The sequence below is a fragment of the Ictidomys tridecemlineatus genome, chromosome 2, assembly GCF_052094955.1.
Source record: "Ictidomys tridecemlineatus isolate mIctTri1 chromosome 2, mIctTri1.hap1, whole genome shotgun sequence".
In the NCBI taxonomy this organism is placed as follows: Eukaryota; Metazoa; Chordata; class Mammalia; order Rodentia; family Sciuridae; genus Ictidomys; species Ictidomys tridecemlineatus.
In genome coordinates this window covers 92,885,670-92,904,052 of record NC_135478.1, presented here as the reverse complement: position 1 = coordinate 92,904,052, position 18,383 = coordinate 92,885,670, and the positions used below count along the sequence as shown (strand labels likewise).

General features: G+C 52.7%; 1 protein-coding gene across 18 annotated transcripts in view; it reads left to right on the top strand.

Annotated features, from left to right (window-relative positions):
- The window catches only part of Pitpnm2 (phosphatidylinositol transfer protein membrane associated 2), a 127,746-nt gene that overhangs the window by 81,946 nt on the left and 27,417 nt on the right, over positions 1–18,383 (top strand). For all 18 annotated transcript variants that reach the window (XM_040289550.2, XM_078039290.1, XM_078039289.1 and 15 more), the window contains one exon: positions 7,972–8,144. In XM_040289550.2, coding sequence (XP_040145484.2) covers positions 8,067–8,144 — 78 coding nt within the window. In that variant the 5' untranslated portion in view covers positions 7,972–8,066. The remainder of the gene's footprint in view (positions 1–7,971; positions 8,145–18,383) is intronic.

Below are 18,383 nucleotides of genomic sequence, written 5' to 3'. Positions count from 1 at the left end.
GCATTGTGACCTGCTGAGTTGCACGCCAGCTGGCACTAGCAAGCACTTTTTAACACAATATCTTATTTAATCCACAAAACAACCCAACAGCACAGAGACAATCCTCCCCCCATTTTTGTAAAAAATAAAATGAAAGATCGAAGAAATTAAGCCATAGTGGGTCACATTGAGGAGGGGGTAGAAGGCTTGCTGGCATCTGTACTCATGTCACTAGTGGCCACCTTTGGCCATTGAAACACACAGTTCAAACTCTGCTGCTGCTCCTCTTTATAAAAATCAAGTTGTGCAGAAATGTCCAAATAGAATTCACCCTGATTCTACTAGTCTGAGGCAGCTCGTTCATGAGCATTTGAATAGTTCATTAAGGCTGTACACGAACAGACCTATACAGAGTAGGGATAATATTATTTATTTTTAAGTTTAAAAATACATTTTGAAAATTAATATCAGGGCTGGGGCTGCAGCTCAGTTGTAGAGCATGTGCTGAGCATGTGCAAGCCCCTGGGTTCAATTCCCAAAAACAACAACAACAAAATAATAATAAAATTTATTTTTTTAGCATACCCATTACCTCAAATATGTAAAATTTGATTTTACTTGAATTTAGACACATAATGAACCAATTTCTGTGCTATGAAAATTGAAGAAATTATATTTCCACCGCCATTATCCCACTTTTAATTTTTGCTAGGAACATTGTTGAGTTTTTGTTTTGTTTTGTTTTGTTTTGTTTTGGTACTGGGGATTTAATTTGGGGGCCCTTAACCACTCAGCTATGTCCCAGCCCTTCTTCTTATTTTTAAATTTTGAGGCAGGCTTCTCACTAAATTGCTTAGGGCTTTGCTAAATGCTGAGGCTGGCATTGTACTCATGATCCTCCTGCCTCAGCCTCCGGAGCTGCTGGGATTATAGGTAAGCACCACCATGTCTGGTTATTGAGGTTTTTATACTGTTTTCAATAATCAAAATTGCCAAGATTGCAAAAATATTATTCAGTATCCATCAGGATTTCTCTTATTATGACTTAACATTTGATTAGTTGGATTTCAGCATCTGGTATTTTTTTTTCAAGACGACTTTATATATGTCTAAGCCACTAAATTTGTTTCAGAATGTTGGTTAACTTTATACTTAACAGGAAATATAGTCAGGTATAAAAATTTTGGTTCCAGCCCCGTGCTGTGGCACACACCTATAATCCCAGTGACTTGGGAAGTTGAGACAGGAGAACTGCAAAATTCAAGTCAGCCTTAACAACTTAATGAGGCCCTAAGCAATTTAGTGAGACCCTATCTCAAAACAAAAAATAAAAAGGGCTAGGATGTAAATCAGTGTAGCTCAGTGGTAAAGGACACCTGCTTTAAATTCCTATTACAAAAAAAAAAAAAAAAATCTGGTTCCAGCCAGATGTAATCCACAGCAGCACTGTTCACACCAGTCCAAACTTCTAGCCAGGTTTAGGGTATTTGCCTGTAATCCTAGCTACTCTTCTGGAAGCTGAGTCAGGCCAGCCTGGGCAACATAATAGAGATGCTGTCTCAAAACAAAAACAATCCCATTTCATAATGTCTTTCTCTTAGAATTCCATATGTATCATTCCACTGGTTTCTGAAATTGTGTTGCTGTGGAGGGGTCCAATTCTCCCCACTGGTCTCCCTTTACCTCCCACTTATATGGTCTTTTATCCTTGAAGGTCAGTATTTTTTTTCAGATCGTGTCTTGCTCTTCCCCTGCTTTATTCTGATTTATTTCAGAAGCGCACCAGTTAGGGTTTGGGTTGGATTTCCTTTTGCTTCTGAATCTGTTATTTTGCCTTATTCTTCTTCTCCATTGAATTTTGTGTGACTTCTTCAAACCATCCACCACATCTCTAATTGTTCATGTTATGCTTTTTCTGTTGATTCATGGTTTAATATAGCTTTCTGAAAACATCGATGATGCTTTTAATTTTATTTTTTCCCATTTCTCCCTTGAGCTCGGCTATCTCGCATTCACCTTTCATCTCTTTCTATTGTCAAGTAATTTCTTTTAAGGTCCTGTGTCTCACATGCTTGCTTCGGCAGCATATACAATAAATATCCATATCTCTTTTCTTCCATCTCCCTGCTCCCTCCAATTTTAAATAATTGTATCTGCAGTCCCCTTGAGTGTCTAGAGAACTCTTTTGCCCAAAGTCTTTTGGTATTTGTCTGGTCGATCTCTCTGGTAGTGTGCACTCTTTGTTTTCCCTCCCTCAACACATAGGACCTTGTGGGTTTCTTTCAGATGATTATTCTTTAGCTCCCTTTCGGCTTCTGGGGTGTAGAAAGTGTGGGGAATGTTCTGGAAGAGTTTGCAGCGGCATTTTGGGCTCATCATCTGGTAGACTCTCTTGCTAGAGCTACTATCTACCCTTGGCCCTGGAGGGTTCAAGGCTCACGAGGTCTTTGTGTTCACGGCAAAGTTCTTTCTGGTCCTTGACCACCTGTGTCATGGCTGCACCAGTATGGTCTCCCCGCCCTCCCAAGGCCCTCTTCTCTCCTGGCGTCTCCCTTAGCTGGACCCCTGGGTTATGATGTAGAAACACCGCAATTTTTCCATCGGAGCACCTCTTCCATTCCATAGTGAGATGTCACACCTCTCCATGAACTCAGTAATCCGCAGCAGCATTGTTCACACCAGTCCAAACCAGAAATCACCCAAATGCCCATCAAGGTATAATAGTTGGCCAGGCACAGTAGTGCCCGCCTGTAATCCCAGCGACTTGGAAGTTTGAGTCAGGAGGATCAAAAGTTCAAGGCCAGTCTCAGCAACTCAGTAAGACCTTATCTCAAAAAATAAAAAGGAGGGGCTGGGAATGTGGCTGAAGTGGTATCGCGCTCGCCTGGCATGCGTGCAGCCCGGGTTCGATCCTCAGCACCACATACAAACAAAGATGTTGTGTCCGCCGAGAACTAAAAATAAATAAATATTAAAATTCTCTCTCTCTCTCTCTCTCTCTCTCTCTCTCTCTCTCTCTCTCTTCCCCTCCCCCTCACTCTCTCTTTAAAAAAAAAATAAATAAAAAGGAATGGGGATGTGGCTCAGTGGTAGAGCACTCCTGAGTTCAGTCCCCAGGACCAATAACTTGGAAGGAATATCATGTCAATCACAAAAGAAGCCACTCAGTGTGATTCCATGTGAAGTTTCTGGTCCTATAGGTCAGAGGCAGGTGAATGTTGGCAATTCATAGGCTTCAACCTAATATAAGGCACATAACCAGATGAATGGCAGGACTGTCCATGGCTGGGGGATGTGGCCAGAGGGACATGGGGGCTGCTGGGGCTGTTTGGTTTATTGTGTGGTTTTGCATTGCTAGGGATGGAACTCAGGGCCAGGCACGTGCTGGCCAAGTGCTCTGCTCCGAGAAGCACCCCAGCCTCAATTTTCTATCCCTTGATGTGGGTGCTGGTCATAGAAGTGAGTTTAATCATTGAAAATTCCTAATTATGAGGCTGGGGATGTGGCTCAAGCCATAGCACGCTCACCTGGCATGCGTGCGGCCCGGGTTCAATCCTCAGCACCACATACCAACAAAGATGTTGTGTCCGCCGAAAACTAAAAAATAAATATTAAAAATTCTCTCTCTCTCTCTCTCTCTAAAAAAAAAAAAAGGAGAGGAGAATGCTGAATGTTTCATTTAAAAAAAAGAAAAAGAAAAAGAAAATTCCTAATTATGACTGACAGTATGTGAACATTTTTGTATGTGTGTAATACTTCAAAATAAAGTAAAAAGCAATCGGTGCGACAGCACACACATGTCATCCCAGCAGCTAGGGAGGCAGAGACAGGAGGATTGCAAGTTCAAAGCCAGCCCCAGCAAAAACGAGGCACTAGCCACTCAGTGAGACCCTGTCTCTAAATAAAATACAAAACAGGGCTGGGGCTGGGGCTCAGTGGTTGAGTGCCCCTGACCTCAATCCCCAGGACCCCCCCCCCGCCCCAAAAAGTAAAAAGCCAGAAAACAAACAAACAAAAAGGATAATTCCTTACCCCTCCCAGGATGCACCCCTGCCTAGATCTTGTCATTCGAATGTGAGAGCTGTGGCTGTGACTTTGAGAGGGGTATCTGTTGGGGTCCAAGGTGTGACAGCCCTCAGGTTGTTCCCTCCTCCCAGCTCAGATGTTGCTGGACCTGGCCTGCGGCCCTCACAGTCTGAGGCTAGGAATGTAGCAGTTTCCCTGCTCTCTTAGCCAAGTGACTGCTCTGCCTTGAGAAGTCCCTCCATGTTTGCAGGGAGGACAGTGGAACTGAGACCCTCTCTCAGGCCATCTCTAGCAGGATGCCAGGTGCACTAGTGTGGCGCAGCTGGGGGGAAGCAGGCCCACGCTCTGTGTAAGGAAAGGCCAGTAAGGACTCCCAGGTGGCCAGCACCCAGAAAGCTCCAAGCTCATTCCCCAGGATCCGCTCCTCTTCCAGAGGCATCCTAAGAGGGCACCGAGCTTGCAGCCTTCCCAAGGAGCAGCCCAGCTGGGCATGGGGTGAGCATGGCCTTCCAGGGCTTTCTGTGCAGGAAGGCCTTGGCTTCTGTGTTGAAACACACATCCTAACACTCAGTGTCATGTCTTGTCTAGTGTGTGTCTTTCTCTTAGAGGGGAAGCACCCCAGAAGTCTGTGATGGTCTTGACACTGACTTTCAGGGGCTTAAGGGTGGGCCTGGCTGCCTCTGTCTCCCTGGGATTTGACATGGCTGTGCTAAGTACTGATAGGAGGATGCTCTGATGAAGCAGCTCATGCTGGCCGCAGGGCCTTTGCTCATGCTTTCTTCAGCTGCAGCATGTCCTCCTTACAACTGCTTTCCTCCCCATCAGGTATCACTCAGAAAGGTGTTTCATGCCCAATGTTGGCGTGCCTAGGGGAAGGCTGGGCAGTGTGGTTGGGTTGCTTATCAACATCTATGAGCCTGTGCCCCTACATGAACCCACACAGGCCCACTCTGGTCTTTCTGAAATAACCTCCTGGCCCAGCTCCACCTTCACAAAGGCCTTCCCAAGTCTCCCAGCGCCTGGGAGCCCTCCTGCCCTCCCTTACTCTGATGACACTCGTGGTAATCATGGAAGCTAGCTGGTCCCAGCCCCACTTTGCTTGAGGAGCGACACAGGCCCAGTGACCTGTCCTGGGAGGCCACATGGCTAGTAGAGGCACTGTCCGGCTTTATAGCTGGATCCCCGAGGGGACCCACACTGTGACCTCTGTCACAGTTGCATGGCTGTTGGAACCGAGTGCTCTAGGAAAGAGGAAGGAGCAGATGGTGTGACCCGGTCCCAGCTAAGTGCCACACGACCGACCCGATGACCTCCGAGGCTCCTTAATGCCTTGTGGGCAGAGGCACAGTCCCTTTTCTGTAGCCCAGCCTCAGACAGAATTGCAGCCTCCGCGTTCTCGTCGCCTGATGGTCCTCAGAACGGTTGTCTGGCCACTCCCTGGGCTGCCCTAAGCTTTGCCGCCAGCCCAGCTCCACAGGGTGACGGGCTGCCGTGGGGTCTCTGCCGCCAGGCTGGGCCTGCACATGGAGATGTGGCCGCCTTCTGTGGGGCCACAGCTCACCTGGCAGCTCATCTTTGGAAAGTGTCCTTATGGGCCTGGTCTAGACCATGCCCAAGGAGCCTCTGAAGCCTGAGACCCGAGCCAGTGCCAGCTGCTGACCTACGCTGAGATGTCATCCCTGCTTTCGCTTGAGGGAATGGAGGTCTTTAAGGAGGGTGCAGGGCCCAGTGCGGGGTCCTGCACCACCCGACCCAGCACTGCAGCAGCGTTGGGGGGCCCAGAGCCAGGGCCCAGGGTGATCTGATTTGGGTGTGCGTATACATGGGCAGGTCATTCACCAGGGAGACCCCAGGAGTGCAGAGGCGGAAACTTGGGGTTTCTGAAGGACACCTAGAGAATGTGTCTGACCTCTTACTCAGGGATAGAATGGGACTGAGTCAGAGTCACTCAGGACGATGGCATCCACCCTAGGACATGGGGATCACGCCTGAGGCCCGCACACTGCGTATGTGTAGGTACCACGTGGCTCTTCTCTGCTCACCCAGGTCAGCCAACCTTAGGCTTCGGTGAAGAGCCTCACACGGAAAAGCCCTGGAGCAGCCCCATGGAACCTCCGCATCCCTCTCCTGTCCTGCCTCATTTCATCCAGCTCCTTCTCCCAAGCATTGGGCGCTCTCTCCTTGGTGCGTGCAAGGGACTGTCCCTAATCAGGGGTCGGAGCCATCCTCTTGGCTAGTTGGAAGTTCATCCAGGTGTCAGATTTCTTGCTGCTTCGGCTGAGCAGGGCTTCTGTTTCACACCTTCCCTTGGGATGAAGTGCCGCCTGGAGGTTGTAGGGACGTCCCTTCTCTGTCCTGTGGCCTCAGTGTCCAGCCACACTTGAGCAGAGCATGCAGTCCCAAGCAGGCAGTCCCAGAGCTGAGTGAGGAGGAAGTCCCGGGGGGCAGCCCTCAGCCTCAGCTTTCTCTACTTGGGCCCCAAATCGGCCCCTTGTCCCTGTCACCGAGACCCTGAAGAAAAGCAGCAGTGGCCTCTTTCACTTGAGCACAGCTCTTGCCCTGGGTGGTGAGGTGAGACCCGAGGCTGCCCGAGGAACAGAGATGTGTTCCTAGAGAGTGTCCAGGGAATAGATACGTGGGCAGTCGGCTGGAGACAGGAAGTCCCTCCGCCCCAAGGCAGGAGTGGAGCTCCCAAGGAGGGGCGTCAGGGGGTGCCAGTGTGTCCAGGTGGATCAAGGTGTGTCCAGTGGGGGAGTCTGTAGTCACAGGACTCTCGGAAGACCCCGCCAGGGTCCTACCTGGCTCCAGGGTTTGTCCTCTCTATGGCCGACAAACTCCTGGGTGTATAAAGTAGACAGGTTCCAATCGGCTAAGAGAGCGTATATTCTGACTATTTAAAGCTGTCAGATGAAGGAACTAGATCTGGGGGCCCAGTGGGCTTTGGGCATGTTCCCATCTGCTATGACGTAAGCAGTATAGGGTTGTTGGGGCTAACGGGCCATCTCTGGCCCATTGGTTTGGTGTCCCCCTGCCCCGTCTCTCTCCCTGAAGGCCATATTAAATGCTTCCTTCAGTCCTCTGTGCCCATCTTCCAATATTCTGGTAAACATACTTCTCCATCTTGCTGAGGTTCCTTAATGCTTTAATGCCCCGCTGGTGCCACGTGCTCCATGCAGATGGTGCCCTGGGGAGGCTGCCCAAGTGGCGGGCTCTCTCCACTTAGCTGGTGCCCTGCCCCAGCTGCCACCCTGGAGTGGCCTTTCTGAAATGCCCTCCTAGTTCTGCCAAACCCCATCTCAGAAGCCTTCACTCAACTCCCATCAATGGCTTTGTGGGACCTCGGGCGGTCACAAAATGACGTTTTCAGTGAAGGCTGCGGGTCCGGGCCTGGCTCACAGAGGATGGCTTCCTAATGTGATTGCTTGCATCAAACTGAAACCAAACTTCAGATCCCGTCTTCTGCCGGGACGCAGTGACTCCGTTGCCCCTGGTGACAGGAGCAGGACCGGCTGCCCCCACACAGAAGGGCTGGCCTGCTGACTTTCAATTCCTCACGTCTGTTTTTCATCCTTTTATTTATTCGGCTTCTTTCCCACAATGGGCCGTGTCCATTTGCCACATCACAAGGGCCACCCACAGGGACTGGGGACCCGTGCTGCGGTTTGTCAGGACCCCGAGGGAGCTGTGCCCTCTGCCTGGCTCTCGGAAGTTGTCCTTCCCTCCCGGGACTATTGGTTGATCAGAGTGGACACACAGCCTCCGTCCTCCCAGCTCTGAAGATTGCTGAGCAGACAAGGAACCGGGAGGCTGAGGAGGCGAGGAATTCACTCGGGTCATCCTGCTGGCCCAGGCTGGGGTGGACCCTGGAATTCTGGCCTGGGTCTAGATCAGGCTTTCCTCTGTGCTGTGGCATTCACCAGCCTTTACAGAAAGTGACTGTCCTGTCCCCTCTCTCTTTCCTCTCAGGAGCCCTTGGTGCATTCTGTCATGGTGAATTAAGGAGCCTCATCTAGAAGTCCTAACTCGCAGTTCCCCATCGTCGGGAAGGCTGGGACTCCAAGATGATTATAAAGGAATATCGGATCCCTCTGCCGATGACCGTGGAGGAGTACCGCATCGCCCAGCTCTACATGATACAGGTGGGTCCGGGGTCAGTGCAGACAACCGGGGGCCTGGGCTAGATTTCTGGCTTCCGAGCATGATGCTGGGCACCCAGGCACACTATGTGGCACCAGAGCCTTTGTTTTTGTTTTTGTTTTTTTTAAATTTTTTTATTATTAGTTGTTCAAAACATTAGAAAGCTCTTGACATATCATATTTCATACATTTGATTACACACCAGAGTCTTTGGCCAGCACTGTTCCCTCAGGACTAACTCTGAGCCCAGGTCTTAGCTCAGACTGCAGTCCACCAAGTACCCGGCCTGGGGCTTGAGCATCAGGCACTGGTTGGCCTGGCTCCAGGTCTGGCAGGTCCATTTCTGGGGAGAGTTCTCCTCCTAGTTTGCACACATGAACCCTCCCCCTGTGTCCCTGCATGGCAGAGGAAGAGGGGTGGGGAGAGGGAGTGGGAAAGAACACTCTGGTATCTTTTCTTCTTCTCATGAGTCTGTGAGTGTGCTGAGCCCATCCCGGGCTCTGAGCTCATGACCTCATGAGCCCTAACAGCCTCTGAAAGGCCCCTTCTCCGGAGACCATCGTACTAGGGGTTAGAACTTCACTGTGGGAATTTTCAGGGGACACAACATTCAGTCCATAGCACCCCATTTAAAAGACAGGTACTTTGAGGTCAGAGAGGTTCAGTGACTTACCCAGAAGCACGCAGCCTGTCTCCCAGCTCTCGAACCCCCACATTACTATGGTTGCTGCCATTTCAACAGCACTGTGGGACACGTGCCTGGTTCACAGTCTCACGTGAACAGCCATGTCTCACCCATTCCCAGGAGACATGGCTGCTCCCTCCTCAGTGCCTGCCCAGCCTGGAACCCAGGATCTGGAGTCCAGGATCCTGGCTGCTCTGGCCCTGACACCAGACCTCCTCCGTGACCCCACCCACTGGGGTCCTGGCTGGGGTCTTCGCTCTGCAGGGTCTTCCAGTCCAGCTCTCCAGCCAGCCTCCTGCATGGTCCATTGTGGCTTCTGCCCAACCTGTCCATTTTCCTTCAAGCTGAGGGCCTTAGGGCCTCCCACTGATTAGGAACCTGCTTGGCCTGTCTCTGGCTCCTCTGGGCACACTGGGGCCTCTGGTCTCTGCCTTGGGCCAGCTTCTTGCTGAACAGTCTCCTGGTCACCTCATCACACGAGCTGTCGGACAGAGGGGCACTGCTGCTGGCAGGGCCTGGACCTCCCATCCCTGGGTTTGCCTGGGTCGGGGGTATTATGAGCCCCCAGCAGAGCCTGGAGACCCAGCTCCTGCCAGGGAGGAGTTGATTGGAGCTACAGGGATTGGCCAGGCTAGCGGGGAGGAGAGCAGGAGGTGGCCCAGCTCTCTGGGGGGCTGTTTGCTCTAAGCTGCTACAGAAGGACCGCTCAATTCCCTCTCGAGCCACTTACCCCTTAATTATTTCTAGAGTGGGGAGAGGAGGAAGTTTAAATCAGGCCCAGCTCTTAGCACTCTGGAAATAGCTCAGCTCATTCTAGGACCAGGCCCATCTGCTACAGTTGCCATTTGTCCTGCAGCTTCTCAATTCCTGCCCTAGCAATGAGCCCCGACCACAGCAGGCAACCCCTCCACTGCACCTGGCCTTCCAGGGTGAATGATGGGGGTCCAGGAGGATGTGCCTCCAGCCTCTGGATCACCCCAAATCTACTTCTCTCCAGCACAGAACCACCCATGACTCTGGGCCACCCCAAATACCTGCCATTTGCACAGCATCTGTCTTTATGTCTTCCGTGAATGTGGCTGTTAAGCAACTCGCAGCCCCTGTGTGATGGGAGACTTCCTCCACGCAGCCAAGGCCCTCCCAACCTGTGCAGTGCCATCTTTTTTCTTCTGCCTCTCTCATATTTTTTATTAGTACGTTATTATCACACGTATTGATGGGATCATTGTTACACATTTCTTTATGCACACGCTATAGCAGTATGATTCGGCCCTCCCCAGCACTCCCCACCTCCCACCCTTGCTCCCTCTCCTCCAGCCATCTCCCTCTGATTTTCATGACATCCCCCTCCCCACACCTTCCTATTCCTTTTTTTCTCTCCAGCTTCCACATAGTGGAAGTGCAGACAGCCGTGCAGGAAGTGCAGAGAAAACATCAGACCCCTGACATTCGGAGTTTGATGTATTTCACTTAACATAATGGTTCCATCCATCTTCCTGCCAGGACATAGTTTTGTTCTTCTTTACGGCTGATTAAGCTCCGTTGTGTACATCTGCAACATTCTCTCTATCTGTTCACCTGTTGACGGACACCTAGGCTGGCTCCAAGTTTGGCCACTGTGAATTGTGTGCAGCGTCTTTTGATGAATGCTGGACTGTTAACCAGGCACATGGTGGGTGGAGACAGCTCCCCACTTGCAGACCAGGAGCGCCCAGGAGTGTCGGCCCTCAGGCCAGGTGGAGGCCTCCTGGTACTAGCTGGGCTCCTCAGCCACTCTGAGCTTCTGGTCTTGGGCCTTCTGGTCAGGAAGCACACATCTTCTTTCCTCCCCACATAGGCAAAAACAGTCAGGTGTCACCCAGAAAGGTGTTTTGTGCCCAGTGTTGGAGTGCCCACAGGCGAAAGCGGGCAGCGTGGCTGGGGTGCTCACCAACACAGGTGAGCCCGTGTCCCCACGTGGACACACACAGGAACACTCTAGTTCTCACCACAGCCACCTCTCTGGCTGCTCTCAAGGCCAGCGCAGCCTCTCCTCTGAGACCCCTGTGGAGGACCCAGGCCTCTGCTCAGCTGACTTGGGGTCTCTCAGCCCCTCCTCATGGCCCACACTGGCAGAGGCAGGAAGGTTGAGCCTCAGCATCGTGAAGACACTATAGCCAGGGACCCCAGAGCAGATGTGTACAGGGCCAGCTTGAGGTCGAGGTGTGGTCTGTTTCCAGGCAACAACGCAGCTAAGAATCTCAGTCTTTTGGAGAAATGGTGGGCTTTTAGGGCCCAGCTGACCCTGAGTTGAGTCTAGTCCTGGTGAGCGGGCGACTGAGTCTCTCCAAGCTTTGCTTTCTTTGTCTTTTACATAGTTGACCTCTCACAGAGCACTAGCCAGGAAGGGCTCTGGAAGCCAACTTCCTGTTCTACAGGTAGGAAAATTGAGCTCCCAGAGCCAGGACTGGAACCCAGCTCCTCCAGCTCCTGGGTGGCCTCTCTGGCCTGGAGAGCTCTAGGACTCCTGTGGGTCTGCAGGGGAAGCTACTACCAGCCTCAGAAGTGGGGGTGCCTTGGCAGACAGGAGCAGGGGGCCAGCGAGAGAGGACAAGGCACCCCCACACCCAGAACAGGGAGAGAGGCAGCCTCTCCAGGCACCAGCACCTCCCAACACCTCATCCCATGAGAGGGTCCTGGTGGGAAGTGGCGTGAGCTGTGCCCTCAGGCTCTCAGGTGGACAGGGAGGGCAACAGAGGCCAGTGGGGACTGTCCAGATATGGGGACTAGAACACAGGCACTTGACTGTGTCCTTCCTGTCCCTGAGACTCCCACTCACAGACAGAGCCCATCTCCTGAGGCCCTGCACATCCCACAGGGCCAAGGGTTGCTCCTCTGTTCTGTGGTCTCTCGGGCCACTCCAGGGCCTATGACACTCGCTCTTCCCAGCCCCACGTCCTGTCTTCCATTTGGCCCACTCCTTCTGCTCCTGCACTGGCCCCTTCCTGCCCTGACTTTGGACCTGAAGTCCTGGGGTCTTGAGTCCCTGTGGGGAATGGCTCAGAGGTCTGAAGATGTCAGAATCCGCACCTTGACATGTGCACAGTTTGCTGTGTCAGTCGGACCGTGTTAAACAGTAGCTGGGTCCACAGGCTTCTCTGTGCCCTGCCTGTGTGAGGGCTGATTGCAGAGGTGAATGGAGTGACACTAGCGTGTCCCAGGAGATGATATGGATGCAGCCGCCCAAAACACGGGCAGGAGTAGGGGAGAGCTGGCAGAGAGTGGGGGACAGGTCAGTGCATGGGCTCAGGCCAGCATGCCAAGGACCGGCATGTTCTGTGCTGGACCTTAAGAGGCGGCTGCATTTTCTTGAGAGAGTAGCAAGCTCTGTCCACCCCCACTGTGCTGCCCACAGCTGGGAAGCATCTGGGAAGAGGCCTTCCTCTGGCCCTGCTACCACGAGAAGGTCTTGGAAAAGATGGACGGAGCTCCCGTGGCCACACATCTCGCCCGCCCATGCCTGGGCAACGCCCAGCACACACAGTGTAGGGTTACTGGCTGGGAGCATCCACCAAGGCTCAGCCAGGGCTTGCCACCAAGAGAGGAGCGGAGGGGCTGGACCAGGACCCTGGACAGCTCTGAGGGCTGCCCTGCAGGGGCCCTTGGTCTTGCATCCTTCCCTTTTGGGAGCCTGGCAGCACAGCTCAAGGACAGGAGGCAGGGACCGGGTAGCTTCCTGAGTGGGCAGAGCACAGCATGACTGGGAAGAGCGTGCTCCCACGTGGCACAATAGCCGCAGAGCGCCAGGCCCACAGGGACCCCTGGGCAGGGCTGGCTGCCCTGGGCACACCAGCTCCAGAGTTCCTGATGACAGTGGCTAGAGCTCACTGACTCACTCTTCACCACACATCTACTATGCGGAGGCGTCAAAGTGCTGGGTCATGCAGACTCCAGGGCCAGCCAGGACCAACTGTGGCCCTTGCCTGAGGGTACCCCACTGTCCCAACCCCACAAGTAACCTAGCCATCCATAATGTCACTGGTGATGGTGGCAGCCCTGAGCCTGAAGCATTTAATCCTCCTGATGACCTGCAGGGTTGGTGGCAGTGCCCCCTAGGGGCAGGAGTTCAGAGATGTCAAAGAACTTGTCCCAGTGTCCACAGCTGGCCCCATGGAGCCAGTCTCTGGAGACCTGGCTAGCTTCCTTTGCACATTGCAAGGTCTCCTGTGGACCCCCCTCTTACCCTCTCTGAAATCACACCTTCAGGGGATTGGATCAGAGATGCCATCTACCCCTTTACATAGCCCTACCCACAGCATCCCAGGACTCAAGTACTCATACACATAACTCAAGGTCACCTTGGATCAGCCAGGCCAGGTGGTGTGATCAGCCCACAGTCACCACATGCTGGGGAAGAGTCTGGTAACTGAAGGCTTTGTGGCTGGGCAGGAGGCGTGGAAGCCCCCTCTGAGAGATGAGGAACTCACCTGCTGGGCAGGGGGGGATGTGCTCCTGTTTATCCAATGGCAGCTGAAGTCCAGCTACAGGAGCCATTGTGGGTGCTACCAGCTCATTGACTAGTGTCCCCCAAAATCCATGTGCAGCTGAACTTCGGCTCATGACTGTGATTTGAACTAGAGTCTTTACATACGTAATCTATTAAGAATCTTGAGATGAGGTCATCCTGGACTTAGAGTGGACCCTAAATTGAATGGCTATTGTCCCTATAAGAAGAGGAAAGGACAGGCTGGGTGTGGTGGCAGGTGCCTGTAATCTCAACTATTTAGGAGGCTAAGGCAGGAGGATCACAAGTTCAAGGCCAGCCAGGGCAATTTGGCAAGACTTTGTCTCAAAGTAAAAAGTTTAAAGGGAATGGGGATGTAGCTCAGTGGTGGAGTGCTTTTCCAGCATGCACCAAGCCCTGGGCTCAATCTCCAGCACCACAAAACAGAGAGGAGGAGGAGAGGATGGAGAGAGACACGGGAAGACAGGCAGAGAGGCAACTGATGTCACTATGCTGAAGAAAGAGTCCCCAGAGCTGAAGGAGGCAGGGAACGGGCCTCCCAGGAGTCTCTGGTAGGCTTGCCGGCTCTTCTAGGAGCGGGTCCAAGTCGGCCTGAGTGGGGACATTTGCACAGAATCCCAAATACCCTGTAGACTAAGTGGAAGAGACCCCTCCCCCCACCCTGCTCCTTGTCTGCTTCCCCCCGCCCTTCTGCACCCTGGCAGGTGGGGCATTGCCATTAGAGACTCTTGCAAGTGTCCTGACGGCCCTGGCATACAAAGAAGCATAAGCGGGGTGGCTTGAAACAGCAGAAGTTTATTCCCTTGTGGCTTAGGATCCCAGCAGCTGGGCATCGAGGTCCCCACAGGGCCCCTCCCTGCCAGGCTGTGGGGGAGGGCGCTGCCTTGTCTTCTAGCTTCTGCAGCTGCAGGTGTTTCCTGGCCTGTGACAGCATCACTCTAATGACACCTGCAGAGACCCTAGCTCCAAATAAGTCTCATTCTGAGGTTCTAGGTGCATGTAAATGTGGGGGTGAGGAGGACATTCCAGCTGCCTAAACCAAGATGTGGGCAGATAGGTACCCCACACACTTTTGGTTTTAGGAACCGAGACCAGAGGGAAGGGACCTGTCCAGCCTAGGGGAGTGGCCACAGAGGTGAGCTCAGAGTCCATTTAGACCTTCGGCAAGTATTTGCCAAACACCTGCCTTGTGCTGAGGGGCTTTCCCTGGGGCAGCTGAGCAGTCCCTGGAATCAAGAGGGTCAAGGCCAGCTCTGCCACTCAGAACTGTGGACAGGTGACCACCTCTCACAGTCTCCTCCTCATTTGCAAATTGGGGTCATAGTAATACTGCCCCTTGCTCAAGGGATGGTGGGGCAGCTGAAGGAGAAGGTCATCTGAGGCATGGGCACAGTTGAGAGCATCCAGGTCGCAGGGGCCATGTTCACCAGGCGTCTGGCCCTCGGTCCAGGAGTCCTTTGAGAGGCAGAGGGATGGCACCTGACTTCATCTGTGCCTCACCAGGTCTTCTTTCTTCTGAAGCCTAGACTTGGGAGCTCTGAGCCATGAAGAAGGAGCACCTCTTTGTGCTCTGCAGAGGGTCCTGCCCCAGGCGGGAGGCAGCACCCTGGGAATACCTCTGTGCGCACCTGTGCACACAGGTGCGTATGCTTAGCTTGGTGCCAAGTGTGTGTGCGTGGAACACGCCTGCTGTTCAGGAAACTGACTGAAGACAGCCCTGACCACACCGTCACATGCCCATGACTTAAAGTCACCCACACCTCAAGCATGAGGTTTTCTGCATGAGCAGAAAACTGACCTTTTGGGCACAAGGAAAGTCATTTGTGGCAGAGACACTTAGAGGTGACTCAGATGTCATCTCTGTCAGACAGGGTCACCAAGCCCAATCCCACTCCTCACATTTGACCTTTCTTAAATCTTAGTGAGCACAGGAGTCAGGATGCGGTTTACCCACGTGACTCACCTTTTTAAAGTGTACAGGTCAGAGGTCAGCATGTCCACAGAGATGCGCCATCACCACAAACGATTCGAGCACATTTTCATCACCCAGAAAGGAGCCACTGTCCGTCCCCCCACCGCTTCCAGCCCCTGGCAGCGGCCTGCCTGCTTCCAGGTTCTGGGTTTGTGTTCTGGACATCTCATCTCAGAGGGACCCTGCAACCTGTGGCCTTCCCCGTCTGGTTTCAGGGCTCATCCACATTATGGCAAGTACCAGTAGTTGGTTCCTCTTTGCCACTAGCCACTCCCCCACAGGAGCCCCCATATTTGTTGATCCACCATCTGTTGGTGGACATGCAGGTGGTTTCTGCCTTTTGGCTACTGCACTTAAATGTTCATCTACAAGTTTTTGTGTGGATACAGGTTTTCCCTTTTGCAGGGCATATGCCTGGGTTATGCAGCAACTCTTGAGTTTGACTTTCTGAGGACCTGCCACTCTGTTCCACAGCAACTGTGCCACCTTACATTCCCCCATCCGCGTGTGGGGTCCGTCCCTCCACCTCAGGCCCTGCTGCTATCTATTCCCAGGGTCCCACCCCGGGGTGAGGCAGCACAGGGGGAGTGAAGTGCCGCCTCATTGTGGTTGGGTTTGCATTTACCTAATACTAGTGGTGCTGAGCATCTCTTCAGGTACTATTTTGGCCATTTGTATCTTCTTTGGAAAAACGACTATTCATGCCCTTTGACCATTTTTGACTTGGGTTGTTTGTCTCATTGTTGAATTTTAAGAATTCTTTATATATTTTGGATATGAGCTCCTCAAAAAAATTTCTCCCATTATGTAAGCTTCTCTTTTCACCTTCTTTTTAATGTCCTTTGGAGCACAGAGGTTATTAATTGTGTTGAAGTCTAGTTTATCTGTTTTTTTTTTCTTTGTAATTGCTTAGGCTTTTGGCATTATTGTTCCAAGACCATTCCTTAATCCAAGGTCATCAAGATTCATGCCTGTGTTTTCTTCTAATAGTTTTATAGTTTTAGCTCTTATGTTTAGGAGAACGTGTTTTTAATGAGCTGTGAGCAGCAGCCATGAGAAAATCAGTCTTTGGGGAGTTTGCGGACCTCTATGTTGCCTGGGGCCTGGGAGAATCCCTCCTGTCTGGCACCTGGCTGTGTGGCCTCACACCTCATTTCCGCACCTGGCCCTCAGTTTCCCCAGGGCATCACACACAGGTTATCTCAGGATGTGTTAATGTCAGTGTCTTTGCCTTCGGAATCTCTTCCTCTAGAGACAAGCTGCGAGCACATTCTCCTTCTTTTCTGCCCAGAAAAGCCCTGAATCCATGGGCCTTTGGCTCCTAGAGGCGCACACATCCCACATGTGTGCTATGCACACACACTGACACCCTGAGCTATCGGTAGCCCAGCACAGGATCACAGACCTCAGTCTCCCAAGTCATGTGCCAAGCTTAGGAGATCAGGCTGTTTGGTAGCAGGGGACACTCCTAGGTGCCCCCTCCCTCCAGTGAGCCCTGTCCCTTCCAGCTGTACTGTGAGCTGACCCATCCATCCCCCAGCCGTAGAGTAAGTTAGATGTCAGGGCTAATGGTCAGGAGATGCTACTGGCCCCGCTGGTAGACTGAGTCACCCCTAGCCAGGGCAGCAGGAGAAGAGACAGATCAGAGGATACTTGCTGGTCCATCTGGAAGGAGGTGCTGGGGTGGGGCACTGAAGGGAGGCGACCAAGCACATGGGGTCCCTGAGGGTAAACGAATTACCCCCCAGCACCCCTCCTGATAGCCTGGCCCACAGGGTCCCTGATGGCCTGGCACTCTGTAGGTGGGATACTCTGAGCTTGGGTACAAAGCAGCTCCCAGCACGGCAGGGTGCTGTGCCTCGTCCTCTGTCTCCATGCTGCCCAGCTGCTCCCACATGGGAGCAGGGCTGTCCCCTGGGTGGGCTCCATCTCCTCACTGTGGGATGGGGCGGCAGCTCTGAATGCGGAGGGGACGTGGGCCTCAAGGGTTAGCTGTGTCTGAGGCAGGTCCAGAAGGCTCCACAAGGCTCCTGCTCAGGGAGGAGCAGTGGTTGCCCCTGGGGACCACCTCTCCCAGGAAGCCTCTTCCTTGGCTGCACTGGCTCCCGGTATGCTGGCCTGCCATGCATGGCCGCTGTCTCCATGTCTTGGCCCCAGCAGGCTCCACAAGTGCCTGTGTCTGATGTCCTGCAGGGTGACAGGGGACCTAGTGCTGTGGCCACGGGAGGGTCTTCTTCCCCAGCCACATCCTCTGGACCAGCCCTTCTCCTCTGCCCTGCAACCTTACAACCCAGCTGCCATGTTAGTGGCTGATCCAAGACTAGAAAACGAGGCCAGGCAGAGAATCAGACGTCCTAGCTCCTCGCTCTGTCCTTCAGGGAAACACCTGAGCAGCATGTGGACTTTGAAGGCTGGAGGATCCCCGCCCCACCCCAGGCTGGGATGAAGCTGGCACCTGGCGACTGCAAGTGGAGGCGGCTGTCTTTCCCCAGAGGCCCTGCCAGGGGACCAGTCAGCTTCCCCTGGCAAGTTGGCGTTCCCCTTGGAACATGGCTCTGTGGCAGGGTCCCTCTGGCCTGGCACTCTGTAGGTGGGATACTCTGAGCAACCTGTAGCTGTTTTTTCCTTTGGTTTTGTTCTTAATTCTCTTCGCTTTTTTTTTTTTTTTTTAAGTTATGACATGATACCTTTATTTTATTTATTTATTTTTATGTGGTGCTGAGGATCGAACCCAGGGCCTCACACACGCTCCACCACTGAGCCACAGCCCCAATTCCCTTCACTTTTTATTCAAGGATTTACATATGCAGAAAGGGTATGATCCGTGAGCACCTGCCAAGGTGGGTTCCCATCCAGTGAACATCTGGGTACACAGCAGGACATTCTCAGCCCCAGCAACCCCCCATACCTCCTTGACATTCAGCCCTGCTCCCAGAAAACAGCTCCCAAACTGTCATTCACCCACCATGTAATCTTCCCTTCTAGTGTGTTCGCAGAGTGCGTGACAGTGATTCCAGAATATGTTGAGAGCTGGGAGTGCAGCTCAGTAGTAAGAACCCACGCTTAGCACCTGTAAGGCC